Source organism: Zeus faber (genome assembly GCF_960531495.2).
Source record: "Zeus faber genome assembly, chromosome: 9".
NCBI lineage: Eukaryota > Metazoa > Chordata > Actinopteri > Zeiformes > Zeidae > Zeus > Zeus faber.
Genome location: NC_137197.1, coordinates 7,412,936 through 7,434,794, shown reverse-complemented (window position 1 = coordinate 7,434,794; position 21,859 = coordinate 7,412,936). Strand labels below are relative to the sequence as shown.

The 21,859-nt window shown below is 46.7% G+C and overlaps 2 protein-coding genes across 2 annotated transcripts; one reads left to right on the top strand and one right to left on the bottom strand.

Moving 5' to 3' along the window:
- Positions 1 to 224: 224 nt before the first annotated feature.
- On the bottom strand, positions 225 to 7,208 carry slc19a3b (solute carrier family 19 member 3b; the record flags this gene model as incomplete). Its single annotated transcript, XM_080007343.1, has 8 exons — positions 225 to 371; positions 2,543 to 2,684; positions 3,262 to 3,454; positions 3,756 to 3,907; positions 3,991 to 4,300; positions 4,656 to 4,821; positions 5,119 to 5,298; positions 7,059 to 7,208. The coding sequence occupies 8 exons, from the start codon at positions 7,206 to 7,208 to the stop codon at positions 225 to 227; spliced, it is 1,440 nt and encodes a 479-aa protein (XP_079863469.1).
- A 4,548-nt stretch (positions 7,209 to 11,756) lies between these two features.
- daw1 (dynein assembly factor with WDR repeat domains 1) lies at positions 11,757 to 21,578 on the top strand (the record flags this gene model as incomplete). Its single annotated transcript, XM_080006536.1, has 13 exons — positions 11,757 to 11,796; positions 12,117 to 12,189; positions 12,812 to 12,956; positions 13,855 to 13,913; positions 14,045 to 14,167; positions 14,337 to 14,436; positions 15,082 to 15,189; positions 15,734 to 15,840; positions 16,057 to 16,159; positions 17,102 to 17,216; positions 17,709 to 17,785; positions 21,201 to 21,363; positions 21,544 to 21,578. The coding sequence occupies 13 exons, from the start codon at positions 11,757 to 11,759 to the stop codon at positions 21,576 to 21,578; spliced, it is 1,248 nt and encodes a 415-aa protein (XP_079862662.1).
- Positions 21,579 to 21,859: the final 281 nt, after the last annotated feature.

Sequence of the window (21,859 nt, the reverse complement as noted above, 5' to 3'; positions counted from 1 at the left end):
AAATCATTTAGCATCAGTAACCACAGGCATTTTAAAGTGTTCTTCATGCTGTGGTAATTGAGAATACACAAAAGCCACCGACCTTTGCCATTTACAAAGAAACCACTCAGATATATCAGTCACACATGGATCTGAGCTCCCTGCTTGGATCCTCCTTAGGTATTTTTAATATCTTTTTTTTTACCCATGCATTATGAGCAGTCCGTGGGCGTCCTTGAACCTGGTCAGAAGCGTTCGGCGGAGATCACCTGCGCCCAGTCCTCGGCCTTCTGCTCCTTGACCCCCGTCGGCTTCCGGCTGCAGACTGTGTATACTCCTCTAACCAGGAAGAGCACGGAGATGCCAGAATAATAGCAGCCGTAGGCAATAAACTGGAATGAGAGAGAGGGAGAGAGAGAGAGACTGAACTCATCTTCCTTTTTTTCTCTTTAGCATAATCAGGATTAATGTGTGTTTATGTGCAAGCATAGCTGTGACCACCAGATGACACTCTTAACCAATTTAACTATTAAAAGGGTCCAGCCCGCAGGGCTTGTTATCGCTGGGATTCTTTAATCTTATTCTCCTTGGCCTTTTTTCGGCCTAAAAGCGTCTGGAACACAACAACCACAGAACCCACGGACATGGTTGAGGTCTCGTAAATCCGGCTTCGATGCAGCATTCAAGGTAAACTTGGGAAATCATGCAGTGTTTCAGAGAACCCGGAAAACTGTAATAAGTACCTTACACAACTAAACTGCACTGTGTATTGCTGCCTGCAGCTATATTTACTATTATTATTGTTATCATCATTATCATTATAATTATTATGATTATTATTATGATTATTATTATGATGATGATGATGATTATTATTATTATTATTATTATTATTAATAAAGTAATTTCCCCCTGGGATTATTAAAGTATTTCTGATTCTGATTCTGATTATTATTATTATTATTAATAAAGTAATTTCCCCCTGGGATTATTAAAGTATTTCTGATTCTGATTATTATTATTATTATTATTATTATTATTATTATTAGGGGTCCATCCTGTATTGTTATTGTTTGGATTTTTATTATTTATTATTATTTTTTATGACAGAACAGCTGCTGCAGCTACGGACACGGTTGAGGTGTCAATAGAACTTGGACGACGCAGACATCTCGTGGTTCAAGCTTTGTCCAAAACGAGCAGAAATTCGTGAAAAAATTGTGAAGCAGCCGAACTCTCATGCTTCGCCGACACACCAACATTTGAAAACTTTAGATCTGGTAAAACGTAAAACGCTTTGTGACGTCATCATACTATGTACTATAAATGCGCACATTATGGTTTTGAATGTTCATTTGCGTCATGTGCGGTGGGGAGGGTTCCTCCTTACTTGGCGGGATGCGAGGAGTCCGAAGTCCGAACATTCAAACTGTGCGAATCCCTCATTCATTTCATTCGTTTCAAAACGAATAGGAACACTAGTACCCGGAAAATTGTAAGTAATCACAGAAGAACGTCAACCCTTTTCAGGTGTCATGCAAACGTAACTCATTGGAAAAACCTTGACACAAAAGAATAGAACCCACAGAAAGATGTCAATGAGTAACTTCCCCAAACGCTGCGTTCCGCCATCTTTGTTTACGTGCAGAACGGCTGTGGGCCAGTGTTTTACGACGCGGTGCTTTATGTCGCTTGCCCGCTCGTGGTGGAATGTGGCTTTTCGGGAAATTACTCATTGAATGGATTATTACAGCGGTTGGCCGTCTGCTCCCGCACGGCGACAGCATGAAGTGAATCAAAGTTAACCTCTTCAACTTTACAAATAAGTCATATTTTGATATATACGTATGTTAATTATTTTGCCTCCTGTGAATTTGAGAGCCTCGACAAGCACCTTCCCGTGCGCTGCAGCGGCTTTACCACGTGTCTTTCTTTTTAAATATAAAATATTTATTAATTTAATATACAGAAAACAAAGAGGGCAATTAATACCATGAAATACTGTATGCCGCGGTATTTTGGTAGATACCAAACCGTACTGTGAAATATACTGTTACATCCCATGACTTGGTGACTTCCACGCGGAGTGATTTCCTTCCACAGAGACACCATGAGACAGGGGACATTCACATCCACATTCAAATTTTTACGATAAAGTCACAACACTCGACGAGTGTATCGACTCATGGTAGTCATTCTGCGTGGCAACGCGACTCGGAAAACTCTCGTCACCGCGTCATTTTGTCAGCCGATGCTGCATCCAAAGGAAACTCAGAAAATTGCAACACGTTTTAGACGTAATGCTGATGTAAAGAGGAGCGACAGCACAAAATGATGTTACGTTCCATGGGAACTCGAAATTTGTAATTGGTGACGATAATGGACCCTGAGTATTGCTGCCTGAAGCTTTATTTATTATTATTATTATTATTATTATTATTATTATTATTATTATTATTATTAGTTGTGCATACATGCATAATTGCTATTCTGAAGTTGTTCGTTTTATTTGTTGTTGTTGCTTTTTATGCCACAGCCTATGCACCTGACTTTGCATACATACCTGTGTCACTATGTCGAGGCCCAGAGCCTTTTCATCAACAACAGTCGCGGTCATAACGGTCTGAAGTGAAAGGGCGACGAAAGTGTTGACTCCAAATGCCAAAGCGTAACATTCCAGGGAGAGGTTGGTCGCAATCTGAAAACTGTAAACGCCAGACATTTCACCAAGTGCCTCTCATCCAAGTCACAGGTAAGTCTCAAGTCATTTGGTCCAAGTCTCAAGCGAGTCCCAAGTCATTTTGTCTTGGTCAAGTCAAGTCGAGTTCAAAGTTTCAGTGAAGCAAAGTGAACACAAGCAAGTCATTCGAGTCGTCATGTCTCAAATCAAGTCTTTAAAACTTCCAAGTCCAAGTCGCGTCTCAAGTCATTTCTTTTCTGTCAAGTCAAATTGCAAGTCATCAAAACAGTGACTCGAGTGGACTCGAGTCCAAGTCACAATGACTCGAGGCCACATCTCTGGTAAATGCATACAGTATAAGCGTGTCAATAAGTCGCTCAAAGTTTTATCATATATTGCTGTTTTATTTTTGCTTGAAGATTGTATTGATTGAATGGCTTGTCTTGGGCTTACGTCTGCCTTTGAGTCTCAAAATGTCATGGCTTGTCTGAAGCCCTCTTACTCAACCATCTTAATCCCGGGTGAGAAGGGGGCGTGACAACGGCGAGATAAGAGGTTTTCGGCGCGCGCTGTACGGCGACCGGTTTTCCCCGTGAACTCACGTGGTGATAGTGATGAGCAGCATGTAGGAGGCCTTGAACACGACGTAGCCGGCGTAGCACGCCCAGATGCTGCCGGTCAGCCCCATCAGGAACACGGCTCCCGCCCCCACGGCGGAGAAGAACCCCAGGGCCATCTCGCCCCACGTCGCCCAGGTCACCTCCACGTGGCCGACGGAGAACGCGGCCACCGCCCCTGGAGGCACCGGGGAAGAAAAAGTTATTCTCTGCGGTCGCTCAATTCCTCCGATTCCCGTTTTCCTCCCTGAGGAGGAAAAAAACCCACGTGATCACATCATGAGGGCGTTTTTTTTTTTTTTCAAGTCTCCATTTAATGTAATTGCGCACTGCATTACTATTTCCTCGTAGCTCCATCCTAGGAGGGTCATGCTGCGTCATCACCCTGATGTCCGACAACCAGACGACCGTTTTCTTGCCCGCCCCTGTCCACCCCAAGAGGCCTGCGTACCGTCTCGCTTCCACTTCAACAGCATTACCTACGAGGGTGCAGACGGCCTCCACCCCGCCGTTGTAGACGGACGCGGTGGCAGACGGTTCGATGTGGTCCCACATCAGCTGGACGTAGTTGAATACCTGGCCGTAGCCAGCCGTGGCCAGTGCCCACCACAGGGACCAGTAGATCACATGTCTGGATGAAGGATGGAGGACGTCGTTAATATTGTGATGAGTGTTAACATAAAACGGAATAAAACAATCAAAAGTGAGCGGTGCCTGGAGGAGTAGGACTCTCTGAAGCTCAGCGAGAGATGCCGGGCCGCATGAGCCACACGGTCCCCACGCCACCACCCACCACCGACCCCATCCTCCCCCGTCCCCGGATCAGTCTTTTCGGCACGCTTCACTGCCCCCTCTTCCTCTTCCACCGCTCCTCCGTCCTGTTGGGACCGGACGGCCCTCGTCGCCGCTGCTCGCGGCCCCTTGAAGAACATGCTCCTCCGGGGCATTGGCAGCCAGAAGGACACGAGGAAGGCCACGCCCACCATCCCCAGAGTGACAGCGTTGATGTAGAAGTAATCCAGCCCTGCACCGCCAGGAAGTAAGACCCGATTAAATGTCATTCCTTCACAATGTTTTCAGCATTTATTTTATTTTACAAAGAGAACCATTTTTGTTTTTGAGAAAACTAACTTTCTTCGGGCAGTATTACCCACAAATGAATCTCTCTCACAATAGAGACAGACAGGCAGACAGATGGATAGATAGACACTATTTAGGGGAAGTGACGGAAGAACATACAAAATGCATAGTTTGGTAATAGAAATTGACCATTCAAAATAACATTGTAAACTTCGAGAGTTCAGGTTTCAATTCCATTATTTTCCTCCTTGATTATGAATACATTAAGTATACACCCCTGAAGCCCCCCAACCCCCCACCTGCCAAAGTGACCAGCATCTGGCCCAGGGTCGCCCCGAAGGTGTACCCCGCCAGCGCGGCGGCGCGTATATAGGCGGTGGCTCTCTGGAACCTCTCTGCTGGGATCACGCTGTAGATGTAGGAGAAGTAGGCCACCTCTGTGGACGTCACCACCGCATAATTGACCTGTTTTACGATATGAGAACCGTCATCCATCGAGCGGCCCGAGGCACAATCTTCTAAGCGACATCCGGCTGAGACTGCGATACAATTATCTTTGATAATGACTATGTCTTTCATCCACTTGTAAGGGCAGGGACTGCAGTTATAAGCAGGCGTTCACTATTAAAAATAACCTGAATATTATCCTACAGGCTATTTATAAAAACATTCATGAGAGTTAAAAAAGAAAGTGCGCGGCTTCAATTTGAAAAGTACATTTTTAATGGAATCGTTGACATTTTGTGAGAGGAGTGGACGGACCTGGAGGAAGGTCATGGCGGTCAGGCTGGAGGCGAAGCAGAGGAGGACGTAGTTTGTGACCAGGAATAGCCCCTGCAGCACAATGAGAGGCTTGTACCGCAGGAGGTCGGTCAGAAAGAAGATTGGGACGAGGATGGCCAGGTAGGAGTAGGTCCAGATGGGGAACAGGTAGTTAGTCACCTTGGGGAAAGAATATAAGAATAAAATAAAATGATAATAGCAAGTGTGAGCACTGTAGTGCGTGAAACGAACTGAGAAAAGCATTGAGTAAAAGAAAAGAAAAATATCTTACCAAATTGAGAATATTAGGAGCATTGATATTTTTAGACTGTGCTCCTTGTTGAGGCGTGTGTGTGTGTGTGTGTGTGTGTGTGTGTGAGAGTGTGTATGTGGTTTTCAAAGGACAACACAACTAACTACCCACCAACATTAAGAGGCCATTTAGTGTCCTCATAATCTCATAAATGATCTCAGGATTTTGTCCTCATAATTTAGTGTCCCCATATCAAGGCTTTAAAATAGGCTTTAAATATTTTGCATTGATCTCCTCATTTACTCTCATGACTCATAGGCTGCGACACACGGTCCGCTGTGCGTTCCTCCAAACTAAACCAATAAAAATAGTGTTTTTTTGTAGATGTATTCCTTTTATTTATTTTACTTTCTGCTGTTTACATGAAACAAAAAAAAATAAAAATAAAAAATAATCCCCGCGTGCGGTGCCGACATTGCCGACACCTCCCCGTGGAGGTGTCGGCAATGAAAGTCGGAACAAACTTTTAAATGGGGCCTTGAGGACCAAATATTAGTGAACATTCAGCATCTGGATTGCTTATTACTCGGGTGAAAAGGACAACACACCTGAATACCCACCACTATTAACGGCATATATTGTACATTAATGTCCTCATAATTACGTGCTCAAAATTCAGCGTCCTCATTAAAATGCTGTTTTAATAATGTTAAGTATTCACACTAATCTCCTGATCTTGTTCTGAAAGGTCTCTCGAGTTGTCCCTATAAACCACCTGAATGTGTGTGTGTGTGTGTGTGTGTGTGTGTGTGTGTCCACCGGTGAGTGCATTGGACTTGTCCCACTTAGTGCTGGTGTATGAGGTCGGTATTATATCGTAGCGCCTTCAAGCAGCCGAAAAGGCTTCTCAGCCACCCTTGAGTCCTGCAGCCGAATACACACTCCACAACCACAGGAAAGCTCCGAGCCCCCTGCCCTGCTGCCACAGAAGACCCCCCCAAGCCCCCAGAGGAGCCGGGAGCCCAAGGAGCAACCCCCACACATGGCCCCGAGAAGCATAAACCACTCCCAGAGAGTGCGAGGAGACCCTGCTCTCTCGAGGTGCACACATACAACCCACCCCCATGTGCAGGCACAAGGACGGAAGGCCTTCGCTGTACTCCTGATGGATTTATTTGCCAACTTCACCTGCCTCACTGCCCTCAGCATCAGGTGGTGTGCTGCCTTCTCATCTTCTTTCAGAATTCCTGACCATCTTGTCTCCCTTCCTTCTTTCCTGCCTTCCTTTCTTTCTTTCTGTCTTTAAAAAACACATTCACAAAATGACACATGTCAACAGAAACGTCCCGTTCTGTATTGATCCTGTATTGAACTGCAGTTCCGCTGATTGGTTGATCCTTTAAATATCGAACTGATCCAGACTCCACTGAGTCAGGCTGCTTTAGCTCCAAGCGGCGTTCAAAGAACCCGCTGAACTCATGCCGCCAGGTCATATCATGGGTTATCGCATGATTCCTTAACGGAGTACCGACAGGTGCACAGGTGCACCTCCCTGCCGTATTACCGCCAGAATATATAGGTTAAGAGTTTAACACGGGTTTGTGTGTGTGTGTGTGTCTGTGCGTGCGTGCGTGCGTCGTGGACCTAGCTATATAGGAGAAGTTGCGTGAGTGTGCTCGGACCTTACCACTTCTGCGGAGATGTTCTTGTGCGGCCCGATGAGGTAGGGTGTGAGGAAGGGCTCGGCCACCCTGCAGTTGGCCATAAAGCCGTAGAGAGCGAGCACGGCGGTGGGGAGCGCCCAGCTGGAGGCCCTCAGCTCGGCCCAGCGGCCCATCCTGCTTCCCCGTTCCGACCGGAGCCCACGGGACCGGGTTTCCCGCTCCAAGTCACACTACACCACCTGAACCCTGTTTCCACGGTGTGAGGTTTATATCGTTACCACTTATTGTTCTACCTGATGCCTTATCAGTTGATCCCCTGGAGTCCTGTCGTGTGCATCGTCATCCTGCGCCTCCTTCTCGTGCCTTTCTTTCTGCAGGTTGTGAGAGGACTTTAACCTCTCAGGGAGATAGCGGACACTCCTAAAACGTCATAAAGGGAAATGGACGTAAGGGCCGAGCAGGGCCCTTTATAACTTCTTTGTGAAACTATGGTGGGGAGGGGGGCTTCCAAACCTTCTGAGGTGGTCCGGGGTCATCCGTTTAACGTTTAAATGCATCAATCTGTTGCACTTTAAGAGGAAAAGAGGCTAAACCCGTGTTAAACTCTTAACCTATATATTCTGGCGGTAATACGGCAGGGAGGTGCACCTGTGCACCTGTCGGTACTCCGTTAAGGAATCATGCGATAACCCATGATATGACCTGGCGGCATGAGTTCAACGGGTTCTTTGAACGCCGCTTGGAGCTAAAGCAGCCTGACTCAGTGGAGTCTGGATCAGTTCGATATTTAAAGGATCAACCAATCAGCGGAACTGCAGTTCAATACAGGATCAATACAGAACGGGACGTTTCTGTTGACATGTGTCATTTTGTGAATGTGTTTTTTAAAGACAGAAAGAAAGAAAGGAAGGCAGAAAAGAAGGAAGGGAGACAAGATGGTCAGGAATTCTGAAAGAAGATGAGAAGGCAGCACACCACCTGATGCTGAGGGCAGTGAGGCAGGTGAAGTTGGCAAATAAATCCATCAGGAGTACAGCGAAGGCCTTCCGTCCTTGTGCCTGCACATGGGGGTGGGTTGTATGTGTGCACCTCGAGAGAGCAGGGTCTCCTCGCACTCTCTGGGAGTGGTTTATGCTTCTCGGGGCCATGTGTGGGGGTTGCTCCTTGGGCTCCCGGCTCCTCTGGGGGCTTGGGGGGGTCTTCTGTGGCAGCAGGGCAGGGGGCTCGGAGCTTTCCTGTGGTTGTGGAGTGTGTATTCGGCTGCAGGACTCAAGGGTGGCTGAGAAGCCTTTTCGGCTGCTTGAAGGCGCTACGATATAATACCGACCTCATACACCAGCACTAAGTGGGACAAGTCCAATGCACTCACCGGTGGACACACACACACACACACACACACACACACACACACACACACACACACACACACACACACACACACACACACACACACACACACACACACACACGCGCCTGTATGTTTATGTATGTGACAAATAATCTCTTGAACTTGAACACATACATACAGGAGGACTCATCACAGGCACACACACACCACCAGCACTTGCTTTGAACACACCCCCAACAGCCTCCTGGTTACATCCCTCTCCTTTCCTCCCTCATTTACTGCCATAACTATGACAGGAAGATTTTCTCTGTTTTGTGGATACATGTTGTTGTCTGACGTTTCTTCTTGGAGTAGTGATTATTTGTTTATAGAGCCAAACACGGTAAGCTCATTCTCCAAAGAGGGGGGTTGGTGGTGGTTCTGTACAACATAAAACTGTGCTCTTGACATCCCACAGGTCGTCCACAGGACAGAGTTATTGCAGCACTTCTTGATGGTGAAAGAATGAATAAAGAGTTGCATTGCAGGTTGAGAAGTTGAACTCCACTTGCAGACTAACTCTGTCCAAGATGCAATGGCAAAAAGAATACTCTGTGTTGTATGACCAGCACAGGTTAAAAAAAAATAAATAAAAAAAAGAGTACGGTGAAGGATTATAACATTAAGTATCGCACGCTGGCTCGATACGGTAAGACATTCAAGTAGAAAGTCAGACAGCCATCCCAACTTCGGTGGTTGGATATAGATCTTCACGGCAGGTTTTTAGCCCAGCAGTACCTATCTATTTTGCACGAGAGCCGCAGTTTCCACCAGCCTGGGATGAAAAATAAAAGTCCAGCATCGAGCGGTTCACATGCTGCCTAAAGTGGCGCCCTACACACTCTCTCAGAAAGCCAGAGGCAACCGGCCTTTCCGGGGCAAGTGCCTTTAACAAGGAGAATGTCAAGGCTTTCTTTGACAACCGGGAGAAGGTTGTTAGGCTGACATTCACTGGGGCCAGAAACCGGAACGATTGGTGGCTGGTGGCTGGTCACTGACGTCCGCGACCCTAGTAACACCAGCACGCGCAGTCTCAGCAACCGGGAACAATATTCCCCCCTAATTCCTATTCCCTCAGGTGAACCTCCATGATCACTGGACCGCCTGGCAGCAAAAGCGAACCCCGCTGGCTGGATGCGGGAAACACACTCTGTGGATTCCTTCAATCATTTTGCTGAACTTATTACTGTTATTACCACTTCTGGACAACCACAGCTCCCATCTTTCCACCGATGGACTACATTTTGCCCAAGAAAATGGCATAATTACGCTCCCCTTCCCGCCCCCACGGCTCACATGCTGTACAGCTGCAACCTTTGGCTCCTACCCAAAAGCTGGTCCGGGAAAACTTGCCACCAACCAAAATAAAACAAGAAGAACCGCTATTCTCACTGACACGCCAGTGAAGGAGGCCGTTTATGCGAGCCAGAAGTGCAGTCCTGACGAGTCTGACGAGGGAAGCTCGAGACCTGCATTGAGCTTTGTTCGATTGCTTCACGTGTTTAATTTGGAAGTTTGTTTGAAATGATCTTCCGTGTGTAGTTTGGACTGATTTAACAGCCACGTTCCAGGATTGATTCGGGTTCAATGATTAATCAAAATAAAAAAAATTCAGTAGCTGAAGTAAATTTAAACCCTAAAAAAAACCCCAAAACTATTTTTGCCAAATCCAGTGTGACGTCTTACCCCACATAGTGCAGGGCAACAACTTACCTGCTGATGGGGCCACGTGTCACATGTGCACACCCACAATTTAAATGCCTATAATAATAATAATAACAACGTATAATGTAGATAAGATATGAAAATGAAATGCATACAAAATATATGTCTGAGTCTTTGTTCTTCGATTTGGGATGTCATCTTTAACAAAAAGATTGTGTGTGTGTGTGTGTGTGTGTGTGTGTGTGTGTATTTATTCATATATATATATATATATATATATATATATATATATATATATATATATATATATATATATATGAGATGTAGACACCTAATATGTATCTGCAGAAAATAAGAGCATAACCTTTGAAAAAATGAATTACCTGCAATTGAATTAAGTTATGTATGTATGTTTAATTATTAATTTGTGTATTCATTCCAAAATAAGTGACTGACTAAATGAACCGGAAGTTCCGCACCGGATCGTCGCCTTATTTTGAAATCAGTCCTTTCACGCTACAGGTACCGCAAAACGCTGTGGGGCAAGTTTGACTGTGTTTTCGGAAGTGGGGGCTGACTTGAAACAACAGCAACAACAACAACAACAGCAACAACAACAACGACAACAACAACAACAACAACAACAAACAACGACCACCGCCAGTAATTCAGGAAGCAATGTAAGAAGCAGAGGTGGAAGAAGTCCTGCAGAGTGAAAGTATTAATACCCAAACACACAGAACATTGAGATGTTTACTGAAGTAAAGGAGTGTAAGTACAAGTAGTTGCTCCTGAAGGGTCCGTCAATTATTAAAACCAAAAACTGAATGTCAGATCCTCACCTCACTTCGTAATTCACAGGGATTTGGACCTAAATGAATTGTTGATGAGCAATCTGTTCGATCCGGGCTAATAGTCAACCAACTTAAAAAAAAGTTACTGCGTTAGGTGTCTGGTTGGAAATGTAGTGGAGTTAACGCTGAAAAGTCTCCGAAACGGAATCAGTACAAATACTTGAAAAATTGAGTTAAATACAGAAACACAAAAGTACTTGCACTTGTTACTTTCCACCACTGGTAAAAAAAATAATAAAGTTGAATAAACTACGTTTGTGTGTTGTCTACCTTGCACGTTTAACATTTGGAACATTACATTAGTGCATTTTTTGATTTTAACCAACAAGAAGCGGAAAGAAAAATACATTTTTAACTGGCGTCGTACTGTGAAAAAAACATTTGTTCCACGTAAACAAAAAAAAAAAAACGAAACATTAAGATGCACATTTTAAATGGTGAAAAAAACAAAACTAGGGTAAGCAAGGCAATCATTTTAGGTGGAACCCAGGTCTCCGATCATGTTTTTCTGCGCGTTTCAGTGCTTTGTATGAATACTTGAATTGGGTTGTTCGCTTTTTATCATCTAAGTTGTGTTTAGCCACCCGTTGGACGCATGCGCGGCGGCGCTGGCACAGGAAAGCCCGACCTGGCGTCGGTCGCTGTCATAGCAACGGTTTGTTGACGGTCTCGTGTGACGTCGGTGGTGGAGAAGTAAACGTCCTGCAGTGATCCATCCGATTCCGCTCGTTACTTGGACTTTTGTATTATAATCATAATTAGCAAATCCAAAAAAATAACAATTTATAGGCCGTTTATAGTGTTTGCACTGCAGAATGAAACTCAAACGATTCCTTCTGAGATATTATCCGCCAGGTAATGTAAATATATGATCACACACACACACACACACACACACACACACACACACACACACGCACACACGCACACACACACACACACACACACACACACAGACACACACACACACACACACACACACACATACATTAATATATCACAAGCACACACACACGCACACACACACACACACACACACACACACATAAATATATATATATATATTTAAATATGTGTGTGTGTGTGTATGTGTGTAAACAGAACATAAACAGCTGCGGTGGATAAAAATCTGTCTACATTTTTAATGCTGTTTTTTTTCCCCCTTCTGTGTCCAGGAGTGATACTAGAATATGAGAAAGGAGGACATTTGAAGACCAAGTCCATCGACCTCTTGGATCTGACTCCAGAGTGAGTGGCTTTTAAACCAGCATTTGGCAAAATGATCAGCGTTTGGCCTGAATCTCCCTGTTGTTTTGTGTACAGTTCACCTTGTTGTTCGGCTTCCAGGGTGAGTTTGAATTTCAGGCACGTTGCCATTGCAGAGTATTTGGGAAGTTGTCACGGCCTAGAGCAGTGATTCTCAAACTGTGCTATAGAAATAGGGATGAAACCTTTTAACCAGATTTTTTTTATTTGTCATCTACTAGAGGACGACATAATTTATTTTTTCAAGTTTTCACAGTTACTAAAGTGGCCTATTGGATATTTTGGGGACCAAAGACCCAACTCATCAACCATATAAGATGAAGATGAAACGAGTATTAAAATATTATAAATTTTAACCCAGCTTGTACACTGAGAGAACGACTTAGAATCGAGGGCTTTTGCATTAAATCGATTAAAAGTGAATTAAACCCCCAGGGAAGCCCCGATGTGATCCAGGGTTACCAACACGTACTTTCTGCTTTACTTAGGTGTGTCTGGAGCAAACGGGTTCTAAACTCGGCCCAAAAAGTTTGATCCGGAGAGACGAAGATCAGCATTTATTTCTGTCGAATCGGGTTTCGGTCTGTACTGTCTCCCCACGCAGGACGGATCCAGATGTGTTGGTGGCAGAAATGCGTCAGGCGGAGCCTCTGATCACTGAGTCTCGGGCGGAGCAAGTCAAACTCCTGATCCGCAGGCTGCAGCAGAAGCTCACGCAGCCAGACCACCAGCGCTTCTCTGTCTTCAAGGTCAGAAAGAGACGACGACCGGACAAGACAATATGTCTGCAAAACACAGCCACTCTGGTTAGAAAGCCATCCTCCCAGATAGCTGGGGATCTTGCTTAATGTTTTGGAACTGGGACATTCGTACTGGTAGTTTTAAACAAGTGCTCCTCATTGATGCGCATCAAAGGCTTTGTGTGTGCCGGCAGCAGCTGAAGGGAGTCCCTATTCTATTCCATTCTACTTCACATTATTTTTTAAGTAAAAAGTAGTTTCCTTAGTGTCGCTTTCCGCTTGAAGGATGTTTTTCTTTGAAGTTTCAAGAAAATATTCAAAATTGCATAACTCGCAGTTCAATCTGGTTCACAACGCATCAGAATCAGAATCTGTTTGTTCGACCAAGTACATCTCCACGTATGAGGAATTTGTCTTGTTAAGGATTGGTGCATTGCTTTGCAGACAATTATCATAAAAAGGCTTAACAGTCAACAAAAAAAATCCCAAATATGCAGACAATACAACATTTGCACAGGTACGTTAAATTAAAAAGGCGGGAGCATTATGGTTTCTAGAATGACTGTGGGTATAAATATACAGTAAATATATATATATATATTTTTTTTTTCAACTTGGAAAACGTATATTTGTATTTATTGAAGTTGAAAAGCAGTTGGTCTCCACATCAACACGACACGAACAAGATAATCAAGTCGAGTTGGAGGCGCCGGTGGCAGTTCTTGAAATCACCACTGGAGAGCAGCATCCGGTTTGATTCCAGTTCCCAACGCCACATCAAAGCTTTGATGATTTTGCATGGATATTACACAGATGATCTCGACGTGACTTGAATTCACTCAGCCGGCGGAGCGTGTTGCCTCCGAGTTAATATTCCATAATCTCCCTCCTCTGTGGCTTTCTGCAGGTGCTGCAGGCGCACATCCTGCCGCTGACTAACGTCGCCTTCAACAAATCGGGTTCCAGGTGAGTTTATCTGTCACGCCCCGCAGAGCCCCGGAGCTTTTTGGGTTCCGGGCGACAATTGTTTCTGTTCCACGGGTACGTGGACGGCAAATAGTGACACCCGTGCCCTTTCCCCGCGCTCCCCTCCCAAGTTTCATCACCGGGAGCTACGACAGGACGTGTAAGATCTGGGACACGGTGTCGGGCTCCGAGCTGCACACGCTGCAGGGACACAAGAACGTGGTCTACGCCATTGCGTTCAACAACCCCTATGGGTAACACAGGGTTTTTAAATCAACTTTCTCAAAAAAAGGGTTTTGACATTTAGATGGCGGTTGCGGTTGACGGGAAATGTGGTGTTTTTTTTTGAAATGATTCGAAATTGTGCTTATCTAATGAACTTCTTCTTTCTTTGCTTGTTTCCCGCTCGCCCCTGGCGCTCAGAGACAAGGTGGCCACGGGTTCTTTTGATAAAACCTGCAAACTGTGGAGCGTGGAGACTGGGCTGTGTTTGCACACCTTCCGTGGACACATGGCTGAAATAGTACGCTGGGACATTTCCATTGTGTTTAATGTTTTTCTTCACTGTAGCTGAAGGACCCTAGGGGGTCAAAGGCCAACTCATAAACTATAAGTTAAATTGTATTTTAAATTTTTTTTTTATTCATTATCATTTTATTTCTAACCCAGCTCACTGGCTTACTGAGGGAACCACTCTTAGGTAGGTACAGTAGATAGGTAGATAGAATAGAATAAACGAAAATAAAATGAACCTAAAAATAAACAATGGGCTAGAAAAAATTGGCAATATTCAATAACCCCCCCCGCCCCCCACAAACCCCCCAAATCAATAAACCATAAACCTTTGAATCAACAATTCACATTCACATAGGAGGTTTGGAATAAAATACATGAAAGATGAAATATATATATATATATGAAAAATAATCCTAAAATATAGAACAACCAAGAAATATTTGTCAATATACAATAAACAAATAAAAACCCTGATAAAAATAAACCTAAAAAGTAAACAAAAACAAAAACAAAATGATTAAAAAAAAATGGCAATAACCAATAAACCCCCCCCCCCCAAAAAAAAAATCACATCTAACACTTCCCAACCCTAAGCCCACACAGTGGGTCTGGAATAAGCATATTAATATGAATAACTGTCTCTGCTGCTCAGGTGTGTCTGGAGTTCAGCCCGCAGAGCAGCCTGGTGGCCACAGGCAGCATGGACACCACGGCCAAGCTGTGGGACGTGGACACCGGGGAGGAGGTGGCCACTCTGGACGTGGGTCTCCTCTTTCCTCCCCTCACTCGCTCTCTCTCTCTCTCTCTCTCTCTCTCTCTCTCTCTCTTCCTTCTTTCTGCGAATGATTTTTCAAAGTTGTCTCACTCCTTCACCTCCCGAAAGTAATTAATTAATTCCATTGGCTCCCTCCTCTCTGCATCCCCTTGTGATGCGGTGGTGGTAGTGGTGGTGGTGGTGGTGATGGTGTGGTGTGTGTGTGTGTGTGTGTGGGGGGGGGGGGGGTGTAGCCGTGATGCATTAACAGGGTAATCTCCTCCCACTCGGGGGAAATGGAGGGCTCTCTTTGAAGTGCTGCACGTGGATGTGTGGCGTGACTTGCTTGGCTCCATGTATGTGTTTCCAGACCTCCAGCTCTCCCTCTCCGACGGCCCCCAGCTCAGGAGATGAGTCACGCTGCAAATGACGAAAGCACCAGAACCATAACTAAGTGTCAACTTTTTCCCGATAGGACATATCATTTCATTATCGCCCTCTAAATCCGCTTCCTCCCCCTCTGCGTCCTGGTGTTTTTTCGCCGACCCAGGGCCACTCCGCCGAGGTCATCTCCGTGTCCTTCAACACCGGCGGCGACAAGCTGGCCACCGGCTCCTTTGACCACACCGTGTCCCTGTGGGACGTCGCCTCGGGGAGGTCAGATTTCACCCAAACCTTGTGTGTGTGTGTGTGTGTGTGTCTTTGGGTCTGTGGCTTTTAAGGGTATCTATAGGTTGTTAGAACCTCTTATTCAATTCAGATTTAAAAACATTAAGCCTTCAAAGTCCTTGTTGCTATTCTCTCTCGTTTGTACTCCAATGGCCGTGTCTTCATTTCGAATGTGATGAAACGCTCGTCCTGCGTCCCTCTCAGCCGTATTTCCACCCTGACCGGCCACAGCGGGGAGATCACCAACGTCCAGTTCAACTGGGACTGCTCCCTCATCATCACCGGCTCCATGGACAAAACCAGCAAGGTGCTGAGCCGCCATCCCAGGATTTCCAGATTTGTTCTGAAGAAACAATAGTTTGGAATATTCTCATTCAATAAATGCTGCAGGTCGGGGATAATGTGCAGCCAGACGGTCAACCCCCGCACTGGGTGATAAGGACCAGGTCTTCTATCACCCGGGAGGGGGTTATTTTCTGCGATAATGACCACAACAACGACGATAACGATTGGCGGTACAAATTATTTTGAGGCGAAATCCAAATCGCCCGTTGCAGTAACTGTGTAGAGTCACAAGATGGCGCCACCAGATGGTGTTAGCATTAGCATGTAGGCAGTGCGAAGCGAGGGCCGTGAATACAGTCAGGAAGAAGTGGTTTGCCATGGCAACAGCCGTTATCAACATTAATATTACTGACGGTATAAACGGACCAACGCTCACTGAGAAATGACTGACCGCTGATTGCCGCTGTCGAACGAATCCGAATCGAGCGCTCCGCGGCGCCGCGTAGTAACAGAAGCTGCAGCATAAGCGCCTCGGCCATTTTCGGCACCATACTTTTGACTTCGTGGAGAGACTCTTTCACGCCTTTATCACGTCCTTCGCTCCGTCCCGTCTCTCGCTCTCCACCCCACCCCCGCCTCCTCACCCCCTCTCTCCCCTTCTCTAAGCACTACATCATTTAAAAGGGGAAAATTAAATCCTCAAATCCTAATCCCTTAATTATGCCAAGATGAGTCATGCTCACAAGTCAGAATTATTCGCATGGCCGCGGCCCTCTTGAGGAGACAGATAAAATAAAGCCACTTAGACAGTCAGCGGGTCGGCGCGCACGTGTTTCTCCACATTTGTGTCTCTGCATGGATGTGTTTGCGAACAAAAGTTTGCTTGTCCAATAGTGTGTGTGTGTGTGTGTGTGTGCGTGCGTGTGCGTCTGCGCGCGTGTGTGTGTGTTTTGGAGGGTTCCAGCTGTGGAATGCGGCCGATGGGAGCTGCGTCTCCACTCTGACGGGTCACGAGGAGGAAGTCCTGGACGTGTGTTTCAACTTAACCGGTCAGCTCGTCGCCTCCGCCTCCGCCGACGGTGAGAGTCCCTCCGGATGGGTTCGATTCACAATTGAATTCATTTTTACTTGGATTTGCGCAGCGCTTTTCTCTCACAGGGGGAGTGTCTGCGGGTCCATAAAAAGTCTCAAATTGTCTTAAATTCAGTTTTAAGAGAGAGATGTCTGAAAAAAAAAAAAAAAAATTGGACTAAGATTTTATTAAAAATTGTCTTATGTCTTAAGTCTTTAAAAAGTATTATAATGTTACTCTGTGCTCCCCGCAGAGACCCTGTCTTGGTTCATTCCATGGCATTTCTCGCAGTCATACGCGTGTGTGTGTGTGTGTGTGTGTGTGTGTGTCTGTGTGTGTGTGTGTGTGTAATATTTCAGGATGCTGTTTGAGTGTCAATTGTTTTTACGTAGGTCGCAAATGATCAAATCGAGGTTTCATTTAACCGTATAATAATAATAATAACCCAACATTTAGTGACTAAAACGGTTGAATCGTGGCTCGTCCCTGAACACCGCAGGCACGGCCCGGGTGTACAGCGCCGCCACATCCCAGTGTGTGTTCAAGCTAGAAGGCCACAGTGGGGAGATCTCCAAGGTGAGTCATGGGCCCCAAAATGGTTTCTTTGTCAATGTCTGTAAATAGTAGACCTGCTGCGCACTAAGTTTGGCGGTGGTTTGGCAGAAGCAGAATCCCACCTTCACACTGTTGGTCCCTGTTACCACGGCAAAGAAAACAAACTGGTTCTTCTTTTCGGTTTAATTACCGGTGGTGCCGGTGATCCCCAGGGCACACTGAGCAGGTGCGAATAAACATGTGTGTGTGTGTGTGTGTGTGTGTGTGTGTGTGTGTGTGTGTGTGTGTGTGTGTGTGTGTGTGTGTGTGTGTGTGTGTGTGTGTGTGTGTGTGTGCGCGTGCATGTGTGTGTGTGTGTGTGCACACGTGTGTGTGCGCACGTGTGTGTGTGTGTGACATCCACTTCCCCCGGAGCCAACTGCTCTCCTGGCGGTGGCTGTAAATACGATGGTGTCCATGTTAATGAAGGGTAATGTGTCGAGAAGCCGTTGCGGTGTCACACGAGCTAAAAAACACCCACGCGTCCACTTTATTAGGTCTTTCTTTCTACGACCAGGTGGGGCCCGTCCCCCTTTGCTCCCGGAAATAGCCGGAATTCCTCGCGCCATGGATTCCACAAGGTGCTGGAAACAATCCTTTCGGGACTCTGCTCCATGAGAGCGCCGCACCTTCGCCGCGACTCTCCCGTTCCAGCAGATCCACGCGATGGTGTGTTATATCGATTGGATCGAGATCGGGAGACCTTGGCGGCCATTTGAGTACGCTGAACTTATGGTCATCTGGTGGAACATCATCTTGACTTGATGGAATGAGTATTAGAGTTGGTTAGACTGTGGGCGTTAAGGGGTGGCACATGGTCAGCCACAATTTCCAGTTTTCAGTCCAGTTTTGGTGCCTGTGCCTTCTCTACCTGCACTTAGCTTTAGGAGAGGAACCCTGTGTGGTCCTCATCCACTTAAAGGTTCCACGTGTTTGCTTGTTTGTGTGGGTTACCCGCAAAGTTCTCCCAAATTGCAGATGTCGTCGAGCTTAGTTTTCTAATTTAAGATTGTTAACCCCCCCCCCAAAAAACCCCCAAAAACAACTCCTCACCCCTCAGCTCCTCCTTCTCAAACGCCCGCTTCGCCTCGCTATCGATTTCCACGGTTTTTTCGACTTAGTCACGCGCGCCTCTAACGTTCCGATTATAGTATATCACAGAAACACATTGAACCTTGGAGGCCTTTCGTAGCGTTCACCTGGAGGGAGTCAGCGAGTCTTGACCAGTCTGTGACCTTGTGCTGCACCGGGAAGGAAGGAAATTAGATCCATTCGCTGTTCTCCATCTTTCTGTCTCCGTCCCTCTGTGTGTGTGTGTGTGTGTGTGTGTGTGCGTGTGCGTGTGCGTGTTCAGCGGGTCACCGGGAATCCGCCTCCTGTTTACTGAAACGCATCAGGCGGCCCGGTAATAAATAAACAGTCGGATGATTCGTCAGGATTACCACACTAATCTCTCTCGAACACGGGCGCTCTCTCCATACGACATGGTTTGGCAATTGCCTGGAGCCTCGTGCGCTGGGGGGGGGTGGCCTCGTCAATATGTGTGGATTTTTATTGTGAAAGCCGTTTGTCACTCCAGCGATCGGCGGTGTGCATCACTCAAGTATCCCAAAAAAGAGTGGATACGGCGGGTGGAGGAGAGGGGACACGCACTTGTAAGTGCCGGGGGCTCGGGGTGGAATGTTCTCGGGGGGGCTCTTTACGTGAATGGAGTTCCCACTGGCTACGGAGGCTTTTTATTTATATTAGTCCATGCCTACAACACAACATTCCAAATGTACGTATGTCATCTGAATTCATTACATAACATAAATCAACCTGGCGCCACAAGGATTATCGTAAGTACAAAACCCAGAATCCCTAAAATGCTCCGTGCGCACCGGAGTTATTTGAAGTCAGGTGTTGGTACTTTTACCTCATTTAAAAAAGGTCAACATACTTCTCACACCGCCGTTAAAATAAACCCATCGGTATTTACACGTAGGAGCAACGAACAGGATCGAGACAGTTTCTCATGAAAGAGTGTGAACATGTTCCGTCCGGTTGGAGGTTGGAGTCTCAGTTCAGCCTGTGAGTCACTACAGTTAGAGGCGGAGACAAATCGAGCTAATGACTTTCTCCAAATTACTCCTGAGTCATTTAATATTGTATTTATAATATATTCATAATCTTGTCCCATTATCTTCTTCTGGGTGTGGAGTGTTTAAATGGTTCAGTTAGAATTCCCATTCGGCTCTGCTCATTGAAAGGAGGTGACTCGCCTTGCTACCATTAAGGTGGAGGTGGAGAAGGGCCCCACGTTGGTCCCTGCCCGGGGGGGCCTCCGACTCACTGAGCCCGCCCCTGCTCCCTAACAGGACGCCTCTCCTCCTCCTGCTCCTCCTCCTCCTGCTCCTCCTCCTCCTCCTCTTCCTCCTCCCCCTCCCCCTCCCCACTTTCTAGCTACGCCTGTCCCTTTTCTATCATCTGTCTCCCCTCACTTTTCTATCCCTGTCCGTCCGTCCGTCTCGCCGCCTTTTCAGTGCTGACGTTCCCCAGCCGGTTTCAACGGTCGCTCTTCTTTCTCTCCTCCCGTTCTGTCGTTTCACCTCTCCTCCGCCTCCCCCTCCTCCTCCACCTCCTCCTCCTCCTCCTCCACCTCCCCGCGCCTCTGTCAGCGGAACGAACGTCCTTCCTGGACAGATCTGCGCGGAGGAACTTAACCAGGCGTCCAACCCGCCACCCGGCACCTCCTCCCTCGGTTTTTCTCACCGTTTCATTTCTTCCAGCCCGTCTCTCTCGTTTTTACTCCCCCTTCCCATCTGTTCTCTTTCCATTTTTACACTCTCATCTTCTCTCTCTCTCTCTCTCTCTCTCTCTCCTTTCACTCTTTGTGGTCTTCCAGCGGCGGGCTCCATTTCCTGTCTCCCTGCCGCCGTGTCTGGATCTTTAATAAAAACACGCTTTTCTTTTATGACCGTCCAGGGCCGGCACCCATTTAATCATGCCTTCATTCACCCTCGGCTTCCGGATGAAAAGACTCTCGCTCCGAGGGCGGGGCGCGGCCCGGGGCTCCAACCCCCATCGCCCTGAGTCACGTTATTTCTACAATTCGCGAGAGAGAAAGAAACCTTTCGGAGGAAGACGTGTGAACCATCCAAAGGTCTGACGACCTCCACGCAAGAACTAACCCGCGCTCCCTCTCTCCTGCTCCATCCCTCAATTCCTCTCGCCTCATCCATCACAATACACCCGACCCCTTAAACACACACACACACACACACACACACACACACACACACACACACACACACACACACACACACACACACACACACACACACACACACACACACACACACACACACACACACACACACACCTCTGTTCTCCTGCCTCTCTCTCTCCTCTGTGCTAGATCTGCTTCAGCCCGCAGGGCAGCCGGGTCCTTACTGCCAGCTCTGATAAAACAGCTCGTCTGTGGGACGCCGGCTCCGGAGCGTGTCTGCAGGTCCTGGAGGGCCACGCCGATGAAATCTTCTCCTCCGCCTTCAACTACGAGGGCGACACCATCATTACAGGTACGACATCCACACCCCCCCCGCGCGCGCTCATCCGACAACTGTGCGTTGTTAAAGCGCAGCCTCGAGGGCTGGGTAAAAGCGCTCCGCTATGCCTGTCGCTGATGCTTAATTGCCAAATTTTGGGATGAAACACCGCCCTCTGTGCCCCCACCCCACCCCACCCCCCACCCCCCGCAGGCAGCAAGGATAACACATGTCGCATTTGGCGCTGAGCAGCCTGACGTTGGAGAATCCGGTGGTCTGAGCCGAGTGGAAAGACGGCGTTTTATCACAGCGCAAGCAAAAACAAGGACGGTGTTCACCCCACTTCGCCCGAAAACACCGTGGAAAGGACCGCGAAGGTCGAGTGTTTGGGTGGGTTTTTTTTATTATTATTATTTTTTTATTCCCATCAAACCCATCAACCACTGGATGAAAACCGTGAAGAAAACCCTGGAAAAAAAAAAAACCCAACAAAACTATTGCTGCTCAATTTCAATCCCCATGAACAAAA